We start from the raw sequence: 27,076 nt of genomic DNA, 5'->3' as shown, positions 1-27,076 counted from the left end.
TTGTTTTGTCCTCTGTCTGGGTCCTAATTGTCGCCTGGTTCCTCTGTCTGGGTCCTAATTGTCGCCTGAATAGTTGTAGTGAAAGGAAGAGTTTCACTTATTTGAACGTTTTTTTGCATTAGTTTTCTAATGTCTTCTTCGTATTGAGGGTTATTGATAGTAATATTAATTTTTTGCTCTACGTTATGGATCACTTCCTTCTGGGACTTTAAACTATAATCAAATAAATTCACTTCTGCTTTAAGAGTTCTAAGTCCCTATTCTCCTAATATCATGTCGAATCCGTTTAGCTTATCTATTACATAATATATTAAATCATATCCATTTTTCCCAATCACTTTTTTGAATTAATAACTGAAAAGCCATGTAAAGTTTTTGTTTTAAACAGAATAATTTGTATTGATTTACCGATTTCACACTTGTTGCTAATATAATTATTAGTTGATCCTGTGTCCACTAAAATTGTAACGGGTGTGCCGGTTAATCCACATTTTGTTTCGATACAAGGCAACCCGTTTACTCACCTAAAAAAGTTCTCCTTGTCTCAAAATATCCATCGTAGTCTGCTTGTGCGGTTTGATTGATGCGCTGCATTTTTGGTTGATTGAAGTTTTGCGACGAGACGTTCCTATCCCTTTTAAATGGATTTGTTTGGTGAGGCGGATTCCTTTGTTGGTTGAAATAATGTGTTGGTCTCTGGTACTGCTGCGAATTGTCCTCTTCCATTGGTTCTGGTGCAAGTTGTTGGTGCGGTTGATTATAATTTCTAGGCTGATTAGTCCTTTGTATTCTGACGTTTGGTCTGTATTGATGATGCTGTCTGTCCTCTCTGTGTGGATGAACTTGGCCTTCGTTGAAGCGAGGATTATATTTCCTTTTATAATCAGGTTGCTGGAATTTTTGTGTTGCTCGTTCCCCCTTGGGAAGTTGTACATTCTAACTCGAATTGGCGTTTCACATTGTTGTGGTAAATAGTACTAGCTGCTGCGTAAGCTGTTTCCAAATCTTTAGGGTTACGATTATACAATGTCCCACTTGTATATTTGCTATTTAACCCAAGGATGTAGGTCCTTACAGCTTCCTGATTTGCATAATCTTTCATAGAACCACTGTTTTTGATGTGTGCGCGTAGTTGTGCCACTTCTGATGTCATCCTAACTGCTTCTGATTTTTTTCCTTTTGGTAGTTCTTGATGTGCTCCAGTTTTTAGTGGTTCCTCAGAATTCTGTTTTTGTTCCAATTTTTCAGGAACCTGCTGTATTTTTCTTTAAGACCGTGGATTTTGGGTTTTTAACTCTTATATTTCAAAGACTGTTACTGTACTGTTAAGACTGAATGTTATTTTCCTTAACTCTCGCGAAGTGGAATCTGATGAAACCCTTTTTTTAAGTCGATGGCAGTAAATAATTTATTATTTCCCAGATTTGTGAGGACTTCGTTAACTTCTGGTATAGGATATTTATTGGGGATTGTAACTGAATTGAATTTACGATAATCTACAACTATTCGACACTTTTTTCGCCAGAGGAATCTGACTTTTTGTTAACCATCCCTATTGGGGAGTTATACGGAGATTTCGATCTCCTTATTATTCCGTTAGCTAGAAGTTCTTCGACTTGGCTTTTGATTTAATATTTTAATGTCATGGGATATGGGTATGTCTTGGAGTAGACAGACGGTTGTTGTCCGGATTTCACCTTTTACGAGAGTGGTGTAGGTGAATTTTTCATCAGGATCAGAAAAAGGGTTTGGGCACTTATTAATAATATTATTAATTTTGCTTTGTTATTGTAGTGAGAGATGTGGAATATCGATTTCCACATTATTAACTTCGTGTCATATTCGGTGTTCTAACATTATATATTTATTTTGGCAAATTGTCATTAAATTTGTATCAGTATGAATTATTGCTTTCAATTCTTTAAGTGTGTCGTTGCCTACAATGCCGTGGAACGACCTTAGAGTTGGTAATATGAATAATTTTATTTTTCCTACTGTTGGTCTAAAAATGTCTACAAAGGTGTAGTGGGTAATTTCAATTGTCCCGGCAACTGATCATACCGTAAAGAGCTTTTCCTTCAAAATTGGGTTCCTGTCTTGATCGTATTGACTGGTCTACTTCCATCGGTGATTTGGGTAGAAAGTTCGGTCTGCTGTTAAAGGAGGTATTTCCTCCTTTTATTAAAATTTTAAAAATATTATTTCGGGGAGATCGTGATGGTGGTTGAATACTGGCTTTGTGTGTATTATTCGCATGATTAATTCTATACGTCTTGTTGTCAAGTTTTTGGCATAAATGTAGTGCTTGGGGCAAGGTTGTAGGTTCTATATGAATTGGTAATAGTCCGTAGAGACTCGTCGCTTAATTCGAGACATGAAATTTTGTCTAATGTAAGGGAAAGGTATTGGTAAATTTTTTGGTAGAAGGTCAGAATGTCATCGTGGCGTTGGACCAGAGTGGTCATCTGGTATTCGAGGGTACCTATGACCCTTTTATCCGAATAATGCATCATAAGGCATTTTCGGTTTTGACTCCAATCAAGTGGAGTATTTTACGATTCCAATGCGGTGTCGGCATCGCCAGTTATTTTATGCCTTATAGTATGAAGTATCGCGAGGTACTTCGGGGTATTCTCGACTCCCTCATATGCTTTAAAAATTATGTCAACGCTTTTCCTCAAGGAGTTCAATTCTCCTGGTCGTCCCGAAAATTCTCTAAGGCCTTTGACCATATCCGGAATCTTGTCTAATTCATTTATGTATATTGTTTGCGCTCAGTGTAACACTGTGGTCGGGTACGGTAAAGTCAGTTATAGTCTACGTATTCATTCGTTCGAGTACTTCTCGAACTATTGTCGTTATTAGAGTGGGGTTAGGGGTGGAAGGGTTTGAAGGATGGGTGCTTTGCCCATAATCTAACCTCATTTGGTTTAGTTGTTCGAACAATTCTTCAGCAGTGTCTGGCATTATATTAAACTTTTATATTTATGTCAATTAATTAAATTTCTTTTCCTTTATAATACCACTCGATTTCTTTCTTTTTATTTTTTAACTCAATTAATTAAATTTCTCTTTCTTTGTAATAGCACTTTCTTAAATAATAAAATAATTTTTTTTAAGCCTATAGTAACTTAAGACCTTTTTCCTTTCTTTTTGAATCAAATAATACTTTCTTTTGTAATATTGGAATGTTTTGTAAAAGCTTACAGCAGTTTAAAACCTTTTTTGTTTTTCTCCTCTTTTTGTGTCAAGTAATTAAATTTCTTGTTCTTTGTAATAACAATAATTTCTTTAATAATATTAAAATATTTTGCAAAAGTTTACAGTAGTGGTTTCCAGATTTCCATAGGATTTTTTTAAGACATTCCGGGGTTGTCCTTTTTTCTGATTATACTGGGATCCACCGACGTTGCCAAATCCCACGTGGTATTGCGTTGTAGCCGCTCGTCAGCACAGTATTTGTTATTAGTTCCCACACGCGTAGCTTTACTTTTTTATGTTCCAGTTTTTTTTATTGCGTTTCGCGTTTCGCGTTCGTGTATTTTGTTTTTGCTTTAATTTCACAATTACTACCGTTAACTACTTTCACGCGCTGGTCCCTGCTCGGGAGCCAGTTAAAAAACTTTTATTTAGTTTTTTATAAAAACATATTTTATGGGAACCATGCTCCTTTATTAAATTCAGCCTAAGAACTGAAATTTACAATTAATTACACTTAACTTTAAACCTATGTTTGCCGCTGCAACGGACTTGGAGTTTGCTGACGCTGCGCTTCCCACAGGTTGCCGTGTCGTATTTTATTGCTTTGTATCATATTATATTAATGCATCATATGATACTTTTTAAATGTGTAGGGTGCTCACTTATATATATATATATAAATGATCTGGATGACGAGAAAAGTTGAAATCCGGTTGACTGTTTGTTTACACGCCCGTCCGTGCAAGCTGCAAGTACAAAAACAAACTTGAGTTCGTAGATGAGCGTAATCGGGTCATTGCCACGCCCACAAATCGCCATTAACCGAAAACCTATAAAGTGCCTTAACTAAGCACTAAATTGATATATAAAGCTGTTATTTGGTACAGGGAATCGCAGTAGTAAGGGACACCTGTGGATAACATTTTTTGAAAAGGTGGGCGTGATCCCGTGAAAATGTTAATGTGCGTATCTTCTAAACCACTAAAGCTACAACAACTAAATAATAATAATGTGCAAATGGATGAATCCGGATGAAAATCCCGCTCACTCTCCATATAATAATACTGTTTAGACCTATTCAAAGCGCGATAAATCAATAAATAAATGCACCAGAAACGTAAATATTTGATTCCTGGATATTAATGCAAAGCTTTATAGGGACCGGGGTAAAAATCGGACAATGGGGTTGGCACCGCCCACTTTTTGATGTAATTCCATATCTCGGTACTCGATTGACCGATTTCGTCAAGATTTGGAACGTGGTATTTTTTTCATATTCCTATGTCACTCTGTGAAAATGAGTGAAATCGAACAACAACCACGCCTACTATCTATATAGCACAATTTTAAATTCCTCTTTATTCGATCAGTTTCCAGTACAGAAATCAAGAAGAAATTAATATAATGGGATTAAACTTTGCACGAATAATGATTTTAGCGTATGCCACTTAATGACAAAAAATTGTTCAAATCCTACCAAAACTCTTCAAGACCATAGGTACCGCAGATGTGGACTCCAGTACCTATAGTTGACTTTCGTTTGAAAATATCGGACAATGTGAGAGATATGCGTTAGAAATTCAGACAGAATCCTTTTCCTGTAGTAGTAATTCTGTATATCAAAAATGGATGTATTAGGGTCAGTACTTCCTTTAGCTCCCATATACCTAATACAAAGATTTTTGAACTTCCTGGTGACTTTATGCTGGATATATCGGCCAATATTTGAGTTATTTCAATGAAAAATTCAGAATGTATTTTACTCATAACAGTATATCATTGTGCACAAAATGGATACAAACTTGACCTAGCCCCCATATAACTATTACAAAGTTTTTCAAACATCCGGCTGATTTTGTATAATGACTATGTAGATCGATTTCGGTTTTTCTAACAAATCTAGCCGAAACTGATTTTATCCGTCACATCAACATTGTGACAGAATCAAAGTGCTTTGTCGATCTGGTATATCCAGTATATAAGAGTTTATAGGTACCGCAGGAAATCGACCTTCTAAGCTGTTCAAGTGAGATTTAAAAATGACGTTTTAACCTAACCTAACCTTATTTTTTCAAAACAATGCAGCTATAATTAATTATTATTTATTTATTTATTAACGCACTCAGCAATTATACATAGATTTTTTTTCTTTTACATGTTGAGTATTAAGAGAGAAATTTTCGAAGAATAACAATACTTTGAAGAAAAGAAAATAATAACAAATGTTAGAAATGTTGTTAATAACAAAGATCAGAATCAGAAAACCTTAAGCAATATCACTTCTTTATTTATTAATTTATTTATTTATCAGAATATCAGGTAAGAATTAAACATTTAGCCTCACTTTTAATTTTTTCTGCAGACATGTCGAAAACATTCGTACGGTCAACATACTCATTAATTACATTCGCGATCCTATAGGTCGGTGCACGAGTGTTGTATCTCGATCTCTTGACTTTCGTAAGTTTACTTTGTACTCAACGAACTCAAATATTTCCACCAACTCTGGAACATCCCAATGTCCATTAATGATATTAGCTCCGGTGCAGAAAGTTAGATATTTTCTTCTATTGGCCAGTGTGGGATTACTAGATTCTAGTGCATCAATTGCACCTCTTGAATCTTTACTCATATTGTGACGATATTTTAAGTGTCTGTTAAACTTTTTTTGTACTGACTCCAATTTATCAATTTGATAACTATAGACTGGATCCCAGACTACACATCCATACTCCAGCACTGGCCTCACTAGTGCATTGAACAGACCAATCAGCGTACTACCATTCTCAAAATCTTTACTTGTTCTCAACAGGCTACGTAGGATCTTATTGGCTTTGGCTACAATATTACTTATGTGACCAACAAATGTGAGTTTACTGTCCATATGTATTCCAACATCTTTTATTTACCCTACTTGTTTAACTATATCCTTACCCACATAATAAAGGCGTTGATTAACTTCAGATTTACGGCTATATTTAATGATTGCACATTTTCCGCGTTAAGCTTCAATTTATTAAACTCACACCATCTCACCAGCTTGTTTATACCCTCTTGAAGTGCATACGTGTCACCGATGTTCTCAATGCACCTATAGATTTTCGAATCATCAGCGAAGAGTGAGTAGCGAGATGTAAATTCCAATATCATTAACAAAGATACAGAACAGTAGAGGCCCTAAGTGTGACCCTTGTGGTACACCCAATGTCACCTTGAACTCTCTAGAGATGGAGTCACTGATCTTCACACGGAGTCTTCTTCCACTCAAGTACGATTTAAACCATTCATATATACAACGCGTGATACCATATTTCTTCAGCTTTAGCAACAGGACTTCATGATTCACCATATCAAACGCTTTACTAAAGTCCGTATATAGTACATGGACCTCAAGTTTTTTTGACCAATGCTGTAAGATATATTCTACGTACATCATGAGATTCGAGGTGGTTGATCTTCCCTTGACGAATCCATGTTGCTGTCTGATTAGAGAATCCTTAAACCATGTTTCAATCTGACCATATATCAACTTTTCAAACAGCTTAGGTAATGCGGATTGAATGCAGACTTGTCTATAGTTACTCACGTCGATCTTTCTTCCAGCTTTAAATATTGGTACTACGTATGCATCTTTCCAGCAATTGAGAAAAATTCCCAATTTTAATGATTTGTGTAACAGAAAGCTCAGTTGTTCACACAAACCCACAGCACATTCTCTTAGAAAGAGGTTCGAAATACCATCTGGGCCAGGGCCTTTGGTAGGATCAAGAGCTAACATTCTTTTCAATAATTTATCAAAGGTGATTTCATGATCTTCCAAGTTGCTATTACAGTTTTTTAGTCGCTCCAATGAGAATGTGATGTCCTCTTGTAGTAATGTGTCCACTTTCTGATAAATACTGCTAAAGAAGTCCGCAAACAAGTCACATACACTATCAGCACCTTCCGCCTTGAGGTCATTCCACTCCATACCAGACGGCATTCCTTTGGCTGTGCTTTTTTTCATTCTTATAAATTTCCAGAAATATGCAGGGTCAGATTTAATCTTCTCCACAGCGCCTTTGATAAAGTTTTTATAGCATTGACTACATAACCTTTTACATTCTTTTCTCAGTTTCCTAAAAATTTCATAGTCCAAGTAACTTCCAGAGCACTTATATCTGTGATGCGCTGTTCTTTTCAATTTAATCTTGTGAATAAGAAGTCTACTAAACCAACAAGGATAATTGTAATCCTTTCTCACCGAGTGCGGCACATAGTTATTAATCCCTTCAGAAATGATTCCGTAAAAGTGTTCTACCATACTTTCAATATCCTTTAATTCGTACATACGAATCCAGTTTGTTTGAAGAAAAAAATTATTTAGAGCACCGTAGTCGGCTTTTCTGAAGTCCAAGTATTCCACCGTTTTCTGTCTGATAGTCTCATGTAGTGTAACTTCAATTCCAATAGTGGGTTGGTACTTGTCCTCTGGAACCATAGGAGCTATTCTATTAGAAAAAAAATCACAATTAGTAAAGCATAAATCCAGAAATTTACCGACAGAATTACAGATCTTATTAATTTGAGTCAGACCCAGTAGAGAATACTCCTCAATCACCGGAAGGTTGTAGTCACCAAGAAGCAGGATTTTACAACCAGAATATCTATTCACTATATTTACCGAGTCCTGTATGTGTTTAGCATACACATTGCAGTCTCCATTCGGTGGAATGTAAACACATCCTACAATCAAATCATCATTCTTAAGTTTAATCTTAACAAATAACTGCTGAACAACATCAATTAAACCAGCCTGAAATATTTGTTTCACTCCTCCTCCACGCCGTTTCGTAAGATCCTCACGATTTTTCCTAAATAACGGTTACGTATTGTTTATAACCTCCCCGTCTTTTATATCGGGTGATTTTTTAAGAGCTTGATAACTTTTAAAAAAAAACGCATAAAATTCAAAATCTCATCGGTTCTTTATTTGAAATAGATTGGTTCATGACATTTTACTTTGAAGATAATTTCATTTTTAAATGTTGACCGCGGCTGCCGTCTTAGGTGGTCCGAAAGATTTTGGGCAACTTTTTCGAGCATTTCGGCCGGAATAGCCCGAATTTCTTCGGAAATGTTGTCTTCCAAAGCTGGAATAGTTGCTGGCTTATTTCTGTAGACTTTAGACTTGACGTAGCCCCACAAAATAGTCTAAAGGCGTTAAATCGCATGATCTTGGTGGCCAACTGCCCATGCATCCCGAAAAATGCACTGTTTGGTGTGGTTTGTACGCTGGTGGAATCATTGGACCGTATTTTTTCAAAGATGCTGTTGGACGCAACGTTACGGTGAATGGCGATCGCTATCGTTCGATGCTAACAAACTTTTGTTGCCAAAAATGGAAGAACTGAACTTGGTTGACATGTGGTTTCAACAAGATGGCGCTACATGCCACACAGCTCGCGATTCTATGGCCATTTTGAGGGAAAACTTCGGAGAACAATTCATCTCAAGAAATGGACCCGTAAGTTGGCCACCAAGATCATGCGATTTAACGCCTTTAGACTATTTTTTGTGGGGCTACGTCAAGTCTAAAGTCTACAGAAATAAGCCAGCAACTATTCCAGCTTTGGAAGACAACATTTCCGAAGAAATTCGGGCTATTCCGGCCGAAATGCTCGAAAAAGTTGCCCAAAATTGGACTTTCCGAATGGACCACCTAAGACGCAGCCGCGGTCAACATTTAAATGAAATTATCTTCAAAAAGTAAATGTCATGAACCAATCTAACGTTTCAAATAAAGAACCGATGAGATTTTGCAAATTTTATGCGTTTTTTTTTTAAAAAAAGTTATCAAGCTCTAAAAATCACCCGATACTATCATTCAACCATGATTCAATAGCACGCACAAAATCCGGATCACTAGACGCAGATATTGTATAAAATTGACTCAGCTTAGTGCGTAAACCCCTGACATTCTGATGAACAATGGTGATATTTGTTATTGCTCCTCCGATATTAGGATTCTTGGCCGAATGTTTACATTTTTGTCGATAAACGGCTCCCCAAATTTGTACCTAATGACCAGATTTTTTTCATCATCTTTAAGTTTCGTTGTCAATATCTTTCTAGCACATTCTTTAGACGGAAGTGCGATTTTCACTAGACGAATCTTGTCCTTTGCTGCATCTCAATACCACAATCATCCGGTAGCAGTTGAATGAATTTTGTTTTATCATCCAACTGTCTCTCCGCACCAGTATTCTTGTCTGATTCTTTAAAGTTGTACCCGATGATGCTGGATTCCTTACTTTTCCGTTCCTCAGCTTCTCTGAATACTCCTTGCATGTCTATTCCAAAACCTTTTTTTGTAGCGTAGAGACACGTTTACCTAGGTCGTTCAGAGTCTTTGCCTTATTTTCATATTATTTTTATCCATTTCTCTAGCCTTTTTTAGTTCAGTAATTTCCTCCTCCATAACAGTGAGACTTGTCTTTAATTCTCTAATTTCCATACGCAAAGGTTCCACATGTTTTGCAAACTTTTGATCCAATAATTTATCTAAGCGTTCTAATATTTTATTCATGCCTGGAGCATCACTATAACCCTCACCGGCCCCGCCTTCCGACTCCGGGACAACGAAGCTAACCTCCAATTCGCATCTGCCACAGTTCTATGTATTTACATTAGTATACCACTACAGCTCATATGATACCACTTTTTACAGTTAATACAGCTCAAACGTCTAATGTTTCCTTTAATTACACTATTGCACTCAACACAAACACGTTTATTCGGCGCCATGGTTGCCATCAAGGTAGTAATAAACACATATGTTATTCTACAGAATCTGTGATAGTGTTATGAACCGAGAGCACAAATATATTCAAAATCGGTTTTACATCTAGGGCAACAAAGGCACTGTAGATCAGTGTTATGAAAATAGTTTATCTCTTTAGTTTAGTGTTATGAAAGAGTTTGATTGATCTAAAATTTATTCGCTTTACCATCACTTTAAATGAGTGGAGTTAAAAGCAGTAATAATATATAAATAATATAAAGAAAACAGAATTGCCGAGAGAAAAATGAAATTCTACAAAAAGGGTTTACTGTTGTTATCTACTAGATTTAGCAAGATTTCGGCATACAAAAAGGTGCTCGTTAATCTCGCCGCCAGAAAGATTTGAAGCTAATCTACTCAAAATCTCCCAGTGCGACTTCGATTTAGCGTCATCTGTTTGTCAGTAGAGAAATATGTATATCACATTATTACAGTTAATTTAAACACTACATAGAGAAAAAAAGTAAACAGAAAAAAAAAGAAATGTAAACAAACAAATAATTCAAAAGAAATGCAAATGTATTAACCTGACAATCGACTTCCAAATCCAAAATCCAAAATGAATACAATTTTTATAACAAAATACGGGAGTACAATGTTTTCTTTTAATAAATATTTAATGATGTGAATTTTTAATATCAAAAACAGTTGTTTTATAAATCTCGCACGGCAGTGAGGACAGTCAATATTAGTGAATGGACTAAATGTAATCTAATAACATAAAATTGTTTCCGAATGAAAAATCGTTAGAAAAAATTAATTGAGGTTTTGCACTTCGACTGCCCTGTGCCCTCTTGTGCCCCCTATACCATATATAGTCACACAGGTCCAGCATTCTGAAAAATTCCAGGAGTTTTCTGGGCGCAATGGAGATGATGTGATTCCTATCCAATGAAAAATCTTTACTTTTTAGTTCTCAGTGTAATGGTTGTCGTTTAGAGGAGGGGTCTAAATTGTGAGCGCAACATGTAATACGCCGTATACGGGCTTTAGCTTTTAATTTAACCCAGACAATAATTGATGTATACTGATTTCTATGTGGTTGTTGTAGAGTAGGGTGGGTCCATTCCGGACTTTTTCGATTCGAGGTTTCTAATAGTGCGGAAAAGTTGCCTTAGTACTTCCTGATTCCAATGCAACTTTTTGTTTTGAGATCGGATTGCATCTTCAACCCCAACTCCGGCCTTGAAATTTCGGAAATTCGCCTAAAATCGTGAAATTGTCTACGTTTCGTTGCACATGCTTGGAGGGCTTAAATTCCTCAAAAGCATAATTGGAATTCCAATTTTAAAGCCAATTCATGTGGCAGTCCAGAAGGGGTTAATGAATTTGAAAACTCCTGGGGATAAAGGACTGCGTCTGTTATTAATCACGGTGTCTATCGATTTGTATTTTTTTATTTCTCCGTGAACTTTTTGAATAATTAGATCATTTATTTCATTCCAGTGTGACACTATCATTTTCGGACAAATTCTTCATGTCAGGGTATACTGCACCTATTAAAATTTTTAAACCATTTGTCCCAGAGACTCATTCAGAAAGTATATTACAGTTCCTGCTTCACTTTGGAGTGGAAAAAATTTCTTCCCCAAGTTTAAGCGGTTGCTGTGGAAAATCACCATCAGTGATTCCATGAAGATGAGCTCTCATATTCGTCCGTAATTTTATATTTTCAATCGAAGTCCATGAGGGTGACGGATTAAGCATGCTTTGGTTCTGTTTAGCTTAATTTTTGTGAAATCGGCACATCTATCTTATCTCAAATTAAATTATCTCATTATCAGCGCACTTACAACAAATGTAACAGGAAGTCCATATAAAATGCCAAATCTGTACGAACTGGATGTCAAAAACTATAAACAAAGAGAGACTTCACTTTCACTTGGTAATGTACATTTTGCTGAAACCTTTCGGAATTTTCTCACCCTATCAGTGTGTTGCCGCTTAGCTAAATGTTAAATAACATTTTCTGCCTAAGTTTAACATAACTATAAGTAAGTAATGATTTTTTTTGAGTTTACGGTCGTAAGTCGGTTAAAATTTTCCATTTTCTGAATTTTTTTTTACAAACCATCCTCCTTGGATTTTCTTCAAAGCGGTTGAGGACATTTTTCATTTCATGCAACGGTTTAGTCAGCTATAGCGAACAGACAAAACCCCAACTTATTTGTATATAGAGAAGGTGTGTTTCAAAGTAAACAGGACTTTTTGAATCAAGCGGCCACTAGTGGCGCCATCTATATGTCGACTGGTGCGTTAGAATCCGCTATCCTTATCGATTGTCCAGTGAGAATGACATTTGACATTTCATCGATTGGAAGTGAAGTTATTGAAGTTTAAGCGTCAGTTTGTTTGTGTTATCGGTGCGAAATGAGCTTCGAACAAAGAGCCAACATTAAATTTTGTTTTAAAATTGATAAAACTTTTACCGAAACGTTTCAATTGAAGAAACAAGTTTATGGCGCTGATTGCCTATCCCGTAGCAGAGTGCACGAGTGGTTTCAACGTTTTCAAAGTGGTCGTGAGGACATAAATGACGATCAACATGTGGCCCAATCAAAATCCGTGATAACCGGAAATTCCATCGAAACTGTGCGTGAATTAATTAAAAATCAGCCGAAACCCTCACTGAAATTCATGGAAAAAATTCTGAGAACGACCCCTAACGGCAGAAATGAGGAATCCACCGCTGCTGGATTAACATTTAGTGATGTAACTGCTGACCGGGCAAGCAAAAGTGATGAGAAATCACTAAATAATGAATCGTCCAACTATTTTAACAAGCTGGGTTGCAAAATAAAAGAGTTGGAAAATATGATGGCTGGTCAAAGGCACGTAAACCAGGATATGCGCGATTTATTTAGTACCATAATGAGCTTATATAACAAAGTCGAGAAACCGGAGAAAACAATTATTTCTGAAAAAGCAACACAGATTTCTCACATTTCTAAAAAGCTGAACACCCCAAAGCGGCTGCGAGAAGCATCGGGAGAACTACCCCCCACAAAAAAGCCAAAAAGGGCTATTGAAAAGGTGCAAAAAATGACCAGTGATGTCACGAAAGTAATAGATATTACGGGTCAGGATGCTAAAGCTGCATTAAAATTGAGCAAAGTTAAGACAGGGTGGTCGATCTGTCGCCTTCATGAGTACTCGCCTAATCCAAGATGTTATAAGTGTTTCCACCTGGGTCACATGGCGCGTAACTGCTGCAGTTTGACAGACAGATCTTCGCAATGCACACGTTGTGGAACAGCGGGTCATTTAACAAAGGTATGCACCAACGTTCCGAGCTGCATGCTCTGAAAAGGGGAACACTCAATATTGAGCATGACTTGCCCCAAGTACCTGGAGATGATGAAGTCTCTAAGAAAATGAGGATAATACAGTTTAACTTAAATCAATGCGCAGCAGCACAGGATTTGCTAGATCAGACAGTTACAGAAGAGAACATCGATGTCGCCAAACTAAGTGAGCAATACTCCCAGCGTTCGGAGAGCACATGGATTGCAGACAAAACCGGCAACATATGGTGCAACTGACAGCCTTTTAAGACCAGTTCCAGAGAAGCTCATAACTGTTTCACATGGGCGAATATACAAGGGATATATTTTGTAAGTTGCTATGCTTCTCCCAAAGCAGCAATTACAGAATTTGAAGATTTCCTTTAAGGACTGTCTTTAGCTGGGGATTTTAATGCACGGTCGACTGCATGGGGCAGCAGATATACAAACCATCGCGGGCGCCTAGTTCAAGAATTCCTAAGTAAAACGAATCTAACAATAATAAACAGTGGAACGCAAAACACATATCAAAAAGGAAACAAAGGATCCATAATTGACATTATGTTCGCAAATGATTCACTCAGCAGGCACATAAAGTGGACAGTGTCAAATATATACACAAATAGTGATCATATGGCGATTATAGCTCAAATTTCGTGCACCCCAGAGCCGGAACTCCTCAGCAGATACACTTCCCGAAAGCGAAGCTGTAAGCAACAGGAGTTCGATGCAGACCTGCTTGAGCTAGTCTGGAGCGCATCAAGAGCACCAGATGACGACGCCGTCCATCTGGTATCGACTGTGCGAAAGAAACTGGTGACAGCATGCGATGCGACAATGCGTAGAACAACTCATCGCGTAAAGGGGCGCCCGGTATATTGGTGGAATGAGGAAATTGCCACTCTGAGAAAGCTTTGTCACTCAGCTAGAGGGCGTCTGCAGCGTAACCACAATGAAACGAATGTAAATCGACTTAGAGAAGAATTTAAAAACCATAAGAAGCTCTTGAATTCGGCAATTACCCGGAGCAAAAAATCATGATTTGAGAAGCTCTGTGAAAAAGCAAACATTGACCCTTGGGGAACTGCTTACAAAATCTGTATGCAATAATTTAAAAATGAGCAGCAACAACCTAACGATGCATCTTTTATTTAAAAAGTCGTCGAAACACTATTCCCGAAACACGATCAGATTTCCTATGCCAAGCGACGAAACGAAGCTGCAGAGTCACTCCCATTAGTCACAGAAGAGGAGCTCCGGGTCATAGCAAAACAAAAATAAAAAACAACAAAGCTTCTGGATTAGATGGCATACCTAATAGAGCCCTGAAGGAAGCTATAAGCTCAAAACCTCAATTGTTTGCTAAAATTTACAACGCTTGTATAAAGGAAAAGGTGTCCCCCGACTCGTGGTTCTGCTCCAAAACCAAAGAAACCATCTGAAGAATCTTCATCGTACCGACCTTTGTGTATGCTCGACACAATGGGTAAAGTGTACGAAAGTATAATACGAAACCGCCTGGAGTTAGTAATCCAGAAAGCCGGCGGTTTAGCAGAGAGACAATACGGCTTTATAAAAAAGAGATCCACTATTGACGCACTACGAGAAACCGTCGATACTGCGAAATGTGCAGTAAGTGGGAAAAGATGGAAAGGTGGCACGAAAAAGTACCGCGCGCTGATTACCCTGGATGTTAAGAATGCATTCAACATGGCAAAATGGGCACATATAATGAAAGCCCTGGAAAAAATTCGCGTTCCAGCATATCTCATCAAAATTATAACAAGTTGTTTTAAAAATAGAAGGCTGATTTATGATACGAACGAAGGAGCCAAGAGCTACACTATCTCGAATGGAGTACCCCAAGGGTCTGTGCTAGGCCCGCTGTTATGGAACCTCATGTATGACGGGGTGCTAAGAAGGCAGCAACCAAAAGATGTGAAACGATCTCATGGTGGTAGCAGTGGCAAAACAATTAATCGACCAAAATCCATCGACTCAAACCATTTGTTCTGTTTTATTTTTGAAGTCCTGTTTACTTTGGAACACACCTTGTAAGATGCCAGTAGAATTTAAATGTTGGAACCACAAGGTGAAAAAACTAATTTTGCTAAATGTTGGGAAAAATAAAAGTATTATCTTTTCAGTTCCACGCCTTTTTTATTCTTCAGTTTTTTGTGTAGTAAATTAAACATAATCTTAAAATTTGTCTTTACTGGTTCTTCTTTAGTAACGGACTGAATAAAGACACATTACAATATTTTTGAAACCAGCAGCAAAATATATAATATTATACTATTACTTTTTAGGGTTCTACAACTTATGAATCAATATATGAGCCAATAATTCCTCGTCCTGCTAGTCGATTGTCATCCCATTCCAACAACTTGAATTATGTACAATATGTCAACGGTACACAATTGAATGCAAGTGAATGCGCAGGAAACTTATCAATTTTTGGATCAATTAGTTCTAGTGGACTTAGCACGCCATCTTATCCAAGTCCAAGAAATAATTCATTGCAAAACAAAGAGATAGAAGCTAATGTGCTTACTGAATTTTTGGTACAATCTCTTGATACTGGGGCTGGTGATGAAAACTATGGTAAGTTAACTTATTTGCAAACTATTGGGAACTATTTTAAGAAAGACCTTAATTCTTCTATCACAAAAATACACAATATGAGAACAGATTGGTAATCGAAACTACACTTTTTATTGTCTGTACTTGTTGAACAGAGTTACGTACACGCAGTTTCAATGTATGACGACTGACTTTATTGAATATAATATACATAAGAACAGTTTAAAAGGAATAAGAAGTATAGTGATGCCAGATTTACAATATTCCATAACACTTCCCTTTAATGGAACATCTGACAACACTAATAATATTAATTAAATCAAAAATTATGTTAAATGATACATGACTTTACTTTAAGCCTAATTTAACATTAATAAATTCATTCTTAATTGCAGGTATAACCTTTGTTAAGCCATCTGCTAACATTTCGCTTGTTGAAATATGTTCCAGCTGCAATAACTTATCTCGTAACTTCTCGGGGAGAGTTAGTGTTCCGAACAATGTGAATAGCGCTCTTGCTATCGCAGTACATTTTTATTCCTTCTGTACCACCAAAAACTAGTTCCAACTCTAGCCGATGTAACCAAATCGCTTGAAAATAATGCTCGTTGATGATAATGCTACTGTTCACTGTCAGTGCGATGACCAAGATATAGCTGCTCCTTGCAATATAAGCACGTAATCAGAAGTTGACCGCCTTTGATCAATGTCTCCTGCCCAGTCAGCATCACAATAACCAGTTAAACTTTGAGCTGATTTCCGAAACACGATGCCTTTGTTGACTGTACCCTTGAAATACCGCATCACACGCTTCAATGCGAGCCAATGACTTTTGCCGGGGTTTTGTGAAAAACGACTCGGCAAATTGACTGCGAAGCTGATATCAGGCCGGGTATTTTGTGCTGCATACAAAAAACTACCCACTGCCTCCATATATGGAACCTTTTCCATCACTTTCTTTTCTTCTTCAGTTTTTGGACACATTTCTAATGTTAGCTTTTGCGACAAATCTAGTGGCGTAGCTACCGCATTACAATCGTCCATTCCAAACCGTTTTAGTACACTGGAAATATATTCAGACTGATCAAGTTTAATTGACTTTTTTACCTCATCGCGCTGAACTCTCATGCCAAGTACGGATGACGCTGAACCCATGTCCTTCATTTTGAATTCCGAAGACAACTCGTTTAATCCGCTGCGTAGCTGAGTGAGTACAGTATGGTATTAGAGGTATTAGAGAACACCAGAACGTCGTCCACATAAATTGCTATGTATGCCATGCTGTACTCACTCACACAAAAGTAAATACATTGATCGACTTCGCTCCGAATTAGTCCCAGACTAATTAGTACCTCATTCAATTTATCATTCCAAACTTTTCTTGCTTGTTTTAAGCCATACAATGATTTTAGTAGACGACAAACTCTGCCAGAATTCTCATTATAACTGTCAGGATGTTTCATGAACACTTCTTCTTGAAGTTCACCGTTCAAAAATGCAGTTACCGCATCTAACTGATGCACTGACAAATCAAGCTTCGTCGCCATAGCAAATACAAATCGTAATGAATTGTACCTGACTACCGGTGAAAATGTTACCGAATAGTCAACGCTTTGTTTCTGTGAACAACCTTTAACCACGAGCCTTGCTTTATAACGAACCAGCGCACCTTCAGTTTTGCGCTTAGTTTTAAAAACGCACTTGGAATTTATTGCTGTTTTACCTTCAGGCAATATCGTAAGCACCCAAGCTCTGTTTGTCTTATGAGATTCCATCTCCTCTTTCATTGCGGAGTCATCTGCCTCTGGACTATTCAATGCCTCTTCAAGATTCACAGGATCTTTAGCATCAGACACCACGCTTAACAAAAAGCTCTTTTTAGCCTTTCCGAAGATATACTGACATCACACAATTCGCTCTCATTCAGCTCCCCTGAATTGTTAATGTTATTCGCCTCGTTTTCATTAATAATATCAACTATTAGATTTGGCTATGCGCGCTTGGATTTATTGCTTGTATTTTCTAAAAACTTTACATCACGACTTACAATAAACTTGTAGTCAGATTTTCGGTAAAGCCTAAATGCTTTTGACTCTATGAAACAACTAACAAAAATACACTCTTCAAAAAAATATGTATCCTAGGCCAGAATCCAGCAACATGCATCTTACACGTTCACGTACGATTCATCCCTCAGCCACCCCGTTTTGCTCCGGCGTATATGAAGCTGTTTTTGGTGAACAATACCACATTCACGCAAAAATTTTATAAATTGAGAATTACAATATTCAGTGCCATTATCTGTTCTCAGCACGATTTTGTGCTAATTGGACCAAGCACGTCTGAATGTACAACGTCCAAACAATTTTTAGCACGAGTACCAGCTGATTTAGTTGTTATTCTAGTTTGCTTACCCTTACCACATACAATACATTCTTTTTCACTTGGGCCGTTGTAATTAACTCCAAGCATTGAATTCTGTACCTGCTTCATGCTGTGTTTGAAATGTGTCCTAATCTTCGATGCCACAGTTCAAAATTATCAATAGTTGTCATTGCTTTCCCAACTGGAATTTTAGTACAATCTAATTTGTACAAACCATTTTCTGCATACGCTTTTGCAATTAATCTGTTTTTCGCATCAAGGGTTTTACATACATTCCCTTCGAACATCACCTTTTTATTTTGTTTTGTTATTTGCCGAGCCCACAAAAGATTCGCGCAAAGACTGGGAACATCTTCGATATTTCGAATATTTGTTTCGACTTTTTGTCTGTTTATATTTAAAACCAGGGTGACTTCGCCTACACTGTTAACAGGAACTCGCTCTCTGTTAGCTAAAATTACTTCATTATGCTCTGCTGCTCTCAACTTCGAAAGTAACTTCAGATCGTTTGTCATATGTGACATTGCGCCGGAGTCAACGTACCATACATTTTCACCGCTCTGAGAATGCAAACACGAATTCGCTAACAGCGAATTTGAAAACATTGCCATCCTGTTTTTAACTTCATTCTCATTTACTTTCTTTGATTTCGGAGACTTGAGACACTCTTTACGCATATGGCCTTCCTGACCACAATTAAAACAACGAAACTTTTTTCGATTAGAACTTTTGTGATTATTTTTCTTTTGGAAATTCTTCGAATATAATGCGTTGTCAGCAGTATCATTGCTACGGTCAAATTTGACATCTTGCAACAACAAACTTTTAACGCTATCGACAGTTAATTTCGCTTTCGAATTCTCCACAGCCATAACGAGTGCTTGATACTCATTAGGCAACCCAGCAAGCAATAATGATGCCACTAGTTCATCACTTACGTCCAGACCTGCATTTTGCAACTTGATTGACGTCATGACCATCTCGCTCACATAAACCTGTACGGATTGAAACTGTTCCAGCTTTAAATGCACCAGCTTCTTTAAAAGCTCTACCTTGCGAGTTAAACCACTGTCTTCATACGCGGCCATTAACGAATCCCATGCATCCTTTGCAGTCACTGCGTTTGCAATATGCGAAAAAATACTCGGCTCCACCATGAGCGTAATCTCCGCCAGTGCCCGTTCATTGCTGTCGCGATCTTTGTTATTTTCCAGCAACTTTTTAGGACCAACTACGATTTTGCATTCCGCTTCCAATAATCGAAATTTTTACGTCCGCGCTTCAAAAGGAAAACTAAGAGCACCTGCCGCCATTTTCGTTTAAATAAAATTAAATAATAACTTTACTTTTAGCAATAGGCAAATAACTTGTTGAGCAAAAGGCCCATAACCGGTTGAACAGGGGTCGAATCGTTACATCCGTGAACGTATCATTCGTCACGTAAAAGCCTGTGTTTCGTATTATGACGTACGTGATCGTAACGCTTCTATCGCGATCTGGCATGATGACATACGTGAACTAGTATATAAAAGTATCCGTTCGTTCGAATCGTCGTTCGAACGCTAACTACTAAACGTAATAGACAAATTTATGGAAATGTGAGCAAAATTTTTTAAAATTTTAAGTGTTAATTTTTAGTAATAAAGGACATAAACAAGAAAGCAATCAATGGAATATCTCATTAAAAATTTAAAAAAAAAATATTTATATGAACAAAATTTTTGTATTTTAGTTGACAATAAAAATAAAATTATTTACAAGGTTAAGGAAATATAAATTTTTTAATTAAATGTATGAAAGAATACTTTATTTGATCTCTTATCGTTTGGTCGATTGTGGTGAAGCGGTTCGCTACCCCGGTGTCCATTTCTTGTGTGTGATAAGAATCGCAATTTTGAGGGTCGCAACTTGTTGTAAATTTTATGCAGATGTTATGTAATGCCTCACAAACGTTAGCAAATCTACCACCTTTGTGGGGTGATATCTTCCTCTCTTGCCATATCCTAAAATTCTCCACCGCGTTTTTAAGATTCCGATGCTTTGTTCAACGATACATCTACAAAGAAAATTTTGTTAATGAGGATTCATTTTTTTTTTTAATCTTACGCTATTGCTACGATCCCTTAGCTATCTCCGCACTATTTTTTTATGGCCATCACTTTCACTAGAGCTCAAATAAAAAAAACAAAGTTGGATTCATTTTGATATTTCTGATTTACTTCTGTTAGTTTATTGAAAATTTCGCAACAGTTTTGACAATGTAAGATGACGACTGACTTTATTGAATATAATATACATAAGAACAATGTAAAAGGAATAAGAAGTATAGTGATGGCAGATTTACAATATTTCATAACAGTACTTTATTACACTTTTTGAAAAGTTATACCCTTCTTCTAAACCAATTAGTCAATTTCTTCAGTTATGGGCGATCATAAGGCGATATTTTAAAAATGTATACCAATATCGAAAGCTATTTAGTAATATCATTTATATTTCCTGCATTAAAATGGCTGTACAAGAGAGAAAGCTAAGAAGCACTAAGGATAACTATTTAAGGGCATGCACCTGGAATGTCCAGTCCCTTAATTGGGAAGGTGCCGTTGCCTAGGTAGTTGAAGTCCTCGTTAGAGTGAAGGTTGACATCACCGCCGTTCAAGAAATGCGATGGAAGGGACAAGAACTGAGACGACTAGGTCTTTGTGGTATTCACTACAGTGGCCATATGAAGGAGCGCAAATTCGGTGTGGGATTCGTGGTGGAAGAGAAGACTCCGTCGCCGAGTACTGTCATTCTATAATAGTTGCAGCCAAACAACACACGTCAACAAACACAAAAAAAATTTGGACGTCGATAATCTGCAATCGCAACAGACAGCCGAACGGTTTTCTACTCGACTTGCACTCCTGCTCTCTAAGAAGACTCGTCAACAACTCGGTATAAGGGAACTGTCGGACGCCATTTCAAGTACAGCTAGTACGATAAAGAGTGCCGCGTCTCAGTGGAGTAAAAGCAGACTATTTACCGCGCAATCTTATAATCGACCACAAGACGAGCTGGATGGGATAGATACCGAGAGTTGCAGAGGGAAGCGAGACGTATTTGCAGACAATAATCAAAAGAGGCCGAAATGCGTGAATACGAAGAGCTTGACTAGCTGGCCGACAGGGGTAATGCTCGAAAATTCTCCGAAAAGATGCAGCGACTAACAGAATGTTTGAAGACCGGAGCATACTCTTGTAGAACTCCCAGAGGTAATCTAGTGACTGATGCCCAAAGTATACTATAATTATGGAGGGAACACTTCTCCAGTCTGCTGAAAGGCTGTGAAAGCATGACGCCAAGAGAAGGCGAACCCGATTCCCCAATCGATGACGACGAAACAGATGTTCTATTGCCCGACCGTGAAGAAGTTTGACTAGAAATTACCTGTCTCAAGAACAACAAAACGGCGAGGATTGCTAGATTTCCGGGTGAGCTATTGAAACACAGCGGCAAAGAACTGATAATGAGCAGGCATCAATTTCTTTGTTGAAAATGGTCGGACGAAAGCGTGCCCAATCATTGGAATTTAAGTGTGCTCTGCCCAGTCCACAAAAAGGGAGACCCCACAATCTACGCCAACTACCGTGGGATAAATCTTCTCAACATCGCATATAAGGATCTATCGAGCGTATTGTGTGAAAGATTAAAATCCACCGTCAGCAAACTAATTGGACCTCATCAGTGTGGCCTTAGGCCACCAGATATTTACCTTTCGCCAAATCCGTTGTATATTGAAATATTAAATTTTTTATGAAATATTTTCATTGAATTTAAACAATTTTTGATCATCAGGTGGTCTAAAGATATTTATCGTGTAAAGTTGTATCCCGTTATATTAATTGCTTTTTGATTTGTGTATTAGAAAGTGAAAGAATAAAGTGGTGAAAAAACTAGTGAAACAGTAGGTAGTGAAGTAGTGAAAAAAGATTGCCATAGACCGCGTGAAGATTCTAACCACTTTTCCCCTCATTCGTACGTATACTTACATGTGATCATGCATCTCTTTTGCGCACATTCAGCTGTGTCATATAAATTATATATGTAAAAATATAGCTGAACTGCTCTATTTACCGTAATCGTCAGCTGATGCAGGGTTGCATTTTTTGATTCTTACTTTTAAAATTTCTCAAAATTTCAAATAAAACTTTTTAATTTTTAAATTATTAATTTTATTATTTTTCATACATATTTATATAAATTTTATTATAATTAAATGTATAAAGGCTCATATTGTTATTTATACAATATATTTAATTACAAAAAATAACTATCATCTGAAAAAAGATTATAATAAAATAAATGTTATTAATACCTGAAAAAAAATTATTTTAAGAGAAACATTAATTATTTCCTATCCAATAATATTATATGATTACATAAAAACCAATTATATTAAATAAAGATTAAATAAATATTAAGATGTTAAGCGATTTTTTATTAGTATTTTAAAACACCATTTTCTAAATCAAAAATACAATTTTTAATTTTAGAATTAATTTTGTTATTATTATAATAAAAAACATTACTAACTTACATTATAAGTAGTAAAGTAAAAAAAAACTTAAAATTAAATTTAAAAGGATCTACTTCCTTATATTACGTCTAATTTGCTTATAAGGATTGTCAATTAAACTACCAAAATGTCGTATAGCTAAATTTTTTATTTTTTTCTTAATTTTAGCACTGCGCAAGCCGCTTTAATAACTTATAAAACAAATATTTGTTTTCGCAAAATTTTAGCACTGCATATGTATAATTTTAGCACTGCGCAGGCCGAAAGAACGTAACACGAATATTTGTCAAACCGTCCGCACTGGTCATTCAATTAAATAGCTACTATATGTGCAATAATATATAAAATTTAACACAAAACTTACCAATAAAAATTGTTCTGCTTCTGCTGCTGAAAGATGAATTGATGATTTCTAAAGAGAGAAATAGGAATTAATTAAATGTATTTAAAAATTATTTCAAAATTTTCCTTACCTTTTTAGATATTGATATGTAATTGGTTTTAATGCTGCAATGGCATAAAGTTATTAATTTAAAGTATAGTATATTTAGAATATGCAAAATTGTTCACTTACCTTTCTTCTTCCCGCTAGAATTGTAAATAGCTCGCAATTTTCCCTCGTTTTTTATTTTCGTTTTTGGGGATATTCATTAGCACTATTGACACTTATGTTTTCTCTTTCGCACTCATTCAATAAGAACAAGAAATGAGATAAATACATTATCTAAATTTTATTCTATTTGAGAAATTCGAAATGAATTAACCCTAACATCACATGACATGACATCGCGTAAGGGTTAAAAAACAAAAGAACCCACACGTGAGCGTTGGTGTTTTAAACTTATTCAAAAAGTGGTTAAGCCTGGCTGGCAGGTATAAAGCTCTCTCATACCATCTCAGAGGTAAAATTTCTTTGATGTTATCAGTTATTGATTTATTAGCGGGGTTATCCTCCATTTCATCCATTTTCGCACTGTCGGTAGGAGTTCTTATAGTATTTATGTTGGGTGAATTTGGGTATTTTAACTTTAGTGGTCTAGAAGTTATGTACATTAAACTTACTATTGGGCGGGTCACGCCCACTTTTAATTTAGTGTTTAATTATGGTACTTTATATGTTTTCGGTTAATGGCCTATGAAATCGACCACTGTGTTGCAAAAACTGAGTGAAATCGGCCCTTCAATTACCCAAACAGCACATGAGGAAGTGGAGTAAAAATATTTTCTAGAGCATACTTTAGTTTAACTCCATAACCGGTTGACTTCATACTCTGTATAATCGCAAAAATGTATGAAAACGGTCTAGTTACCCCATAACAAATGTAATAATTGTTGTCCTTCTTGTAGTATATTCACAATGAATGGAAATATAAATAAACATTTTATTCGTAAGCAAACATTTTTATTTTCTTGCAACTTGTTGCTACAGAGTATAATAGTTTTGTTCACCCAAAAGTTTTTTTTTTGTATTACCTGAAAGTTAGATATAGGGTTACATAGGTATATATAAATGATCCAAATGTCGAAACGAGTTAAAATCCGGACGTCAGTCCAAGCTGAAACTTGGGTTAGAAGTTAAACTTTAAACTGTTTTCGTGTCTAAAGTTGGTTAAATTGGGCTAATGCTTTCCCTAGTCCCCATATACCTAAGACAATTATAAATCGGTCAGTATCTAAGAAATCGTAAAAGAGACATAATATCTTCCTAATAATAGTGTAACCTTGTGCTTAGAATGGATACAATCAGGTGAAAACGCCTAATACCTCCCCTCCCCCCATATTAATAATGGATTATACTATATAGAGTCTGTGAGTTATTCAACTAATCTGATGACATGTCGTAATGCCAAAAATGGATAAAAACTCCCCGTAGCCCCAAGTTACCCTATATAAGAATTTCAAAATTCTGTTTGGCTTTACATACTAGCCCAAACCTGCGACTTCCCTCGCTCCCTGTTGTCAAGGATATCATTAATCATGATAACAATACATTCCTCTTCACTGGTGTAGAAACCGCTTACGCTTACGTGATTTACGAAGTCAATAAAAATGTAAATTGCCAATTTAACTATTCCAATTTACTTATTGAAATCGTAAATCACTTAAAAAATAGTACATACATATGTATATAAATACCTATGATGGAACAATATTTTCACAAATATCTTACCACTTGAAAAAATAATACTTAAAATATGTACAAATGTTACAGTCTCTGCATAATACGACATCGTATATCGTTACACATATGTACCTTAGTAAAGAAATTATATGTGCATACATATTTTGTGTTGTAACTTTTTTTTTGTAACTGTACACTTGTTCTTATAGTAGATTGTTCTTAATATTCAGTTGTTATTTACTAATAATCGATTGCTTCTTCTTATTTCATTCGTAGTACGCGTTTTTTACTATGTCTTTCGAAAAAAGTAGAAAATATTTACATATGTGTGCACGGGAGTATTGGTCAGTTGTTCTTTTTTATAGACGCGTTTGGAATTCAGTTATTATAATAGATTTTTAAGGATCTAAAAGTAAGTAAATAACTTAAAGTTTTAATTAATTAAAATAAGATTCTAGTAAGTAATTTGGGATTTGTAGTCAAATATGCGGGAAATTTGCACAGTACTAAACCGCCATAGAAATACAACTAGTATTTTTTAAAAAACCCTTCAAAGTGTGGCACCAATCAACGCAGTGGTAGGAAAACCAAAGTAGATGTTCGATGCAATCGTCAAATTCAACGCCTTGCACTCGTTGATCAAATGAGTTGTTCACAAATAAAGTGTCATTTGGATTTAGATGTAACAAGAATGCGAGTTTGTCAAATTATTCATCAAACTCCTTTAATTTTGTTGTATGTACTACAGGAATTTTAATTAATTTTTGTTATATGATGTTACTATAAAAATAAATATGTAAATAAAAACCAAAACTTTGATAGCTCGCTTCATTTCCAAATTCAATGGCTTTGAAGTCATGCACATATAATTTCTTTACTAAGGTACATATGATACTTGTTATAGTGAATAATGAATCTCATATCTAAGCTTTTTAAATGTTACAACAGTACTCTCTACGAAACAGTAAGATCGGACCTCCAAAGGGAAATTAACCCTGGACGCAAATCGACAATTTCACTGCATATAGAACTCGCCAGAAAGCTTGGAATCACCGTGCCATTGCTGCGGCAGAGAGAAGTATTTCCTACCTAGCAGATAAAACATACATCGTTCATGTTAAGCTTGGAGAAATTCAACAAAAGTCACACCGCCCCCGCCATTTATCAACAACTCTTTGCTGAGTCTACAACTTCTCTTCTCCCTGAATGGACTCTAATCTTCACGGACGGATCCAAAACCAAGACAAGTATGTCATTCGCAGTTGTCGATGACAAAGGAGCAACAATTAAAGTTGGAATCCTGCCAAGCTACGCCTCCGTTTACACAGCAGAAGCCGCAGCGATCCTCAACGCTATCAATTTCGCTTCAAATACCAAATTGAAAGTAATTATTTGTACAGATAGCAAATCAACTATATCAGCGGTCTTAAATGTCATGAATAAATCTAACATCATTTCTTGCATCCGGAGCAAACTAGCTGAAAATAGCCCCAATATAAAACTAATGTGGATTCCAGGCCATGCCGGCATACGCGGGAATGAACTGGCGGATAAACGCGCTAAACTAGCGGCTAGTGAACCGCTCGTTACGTTTGAGTTTCTTGAGAATAAAGACTTATATGAGATGGCACACCAACACCAACTTAAGTCGCTAAAGGAGAATTGGAGACACATCCATCACCAATACACTTTAAATAACCCAGATAGGAGCAAACCAAGCTATCCACCAAACTGTCGATGTAACGATGTTAAATCATTTGTCCGCCTACGTTTAGGGCACACAATATGCTGTGTAAAGTTGGCACCCCACTTTAACCGATTGCAAAATTTCTGTGCATACTCGAAGCAGCTTGACGCGCCGAGGATTGTAGTAATTAATTTTTCGTTTGTAGTTGGGCGAAATGGTTTGTAGTTTATTGTAGTTGAAGCGAAATTTCATGTTCAAACTACCTGAAGGATTAATTTTATCGGTGACTCGCCGGATACCCGATATTTATAGTCAAAATGGTTTGTAGTTTTTTGTAGTTGAAGCAAAATTTCAATTGGCGGTATGTATACTCGTAGATCATCATTAATTGTTAGACGATACTAGAATTATTACCGAGAGCTTCGGTCGTTAT

At 36.4% G+C, this 27,076-nt stretch overlaps 1 protein-coding gene across 11 annotated transcripts in view; it reads left to right on the top strand.

Annotated features, from left to right (window-relative positions):
- LOC126765675 (uncharacterized) overlaps positions 1 to 27,076 on the top strand; it is a 784,771-nt gene that overhangs the window by 732,244 nt on the left and 25,451 nt on the right. For 10 of the 11 annotated variants that reach the window (XM_050483365.1, XM_050483360.1, XM_050483363.1 and 7 more), the window contains one exon: positions 15,618 to 15,912. The exons of the other annotated variant lie outside the window; for it this stretch is intronic. In XM_050483365.1, the coding sequence (XP_050339322.1) occupies positions 15,618 to 15,912 (295 nt within the window). The remainder of the gene's footprint in view (positions 1 to 15,617; positions 15,913 to 27,076) is intronic. 11 annotated transcript variants of the gene reach the window in all.

This window comes from Bactrocera neohumeralis, unplaced genomic scaffold (genome assembly GCF_024586455.1).
Source record: "Bactrocera neohumeralis isolate Rockhampton unplaced genomic scaffold, APGP_CSIRO_Bneo_wtdbg2-racon-allhic-juicebox.fasta_v2 cluster11, whole genome shotgun sequence".
In the NCBI taxonomy this organism is placed as follows: domain Eukaryota; kingdom Metazoa; phylum Arthropoda; class Insecta; order Diptera; family Tephritidae; genus Bactrocera; species Bactrocera neohumeralis.
Note: the sequence above shows the minus strand (reverse complement) of the source record. Positions and strands in the feature narration are given on the sequence as shown.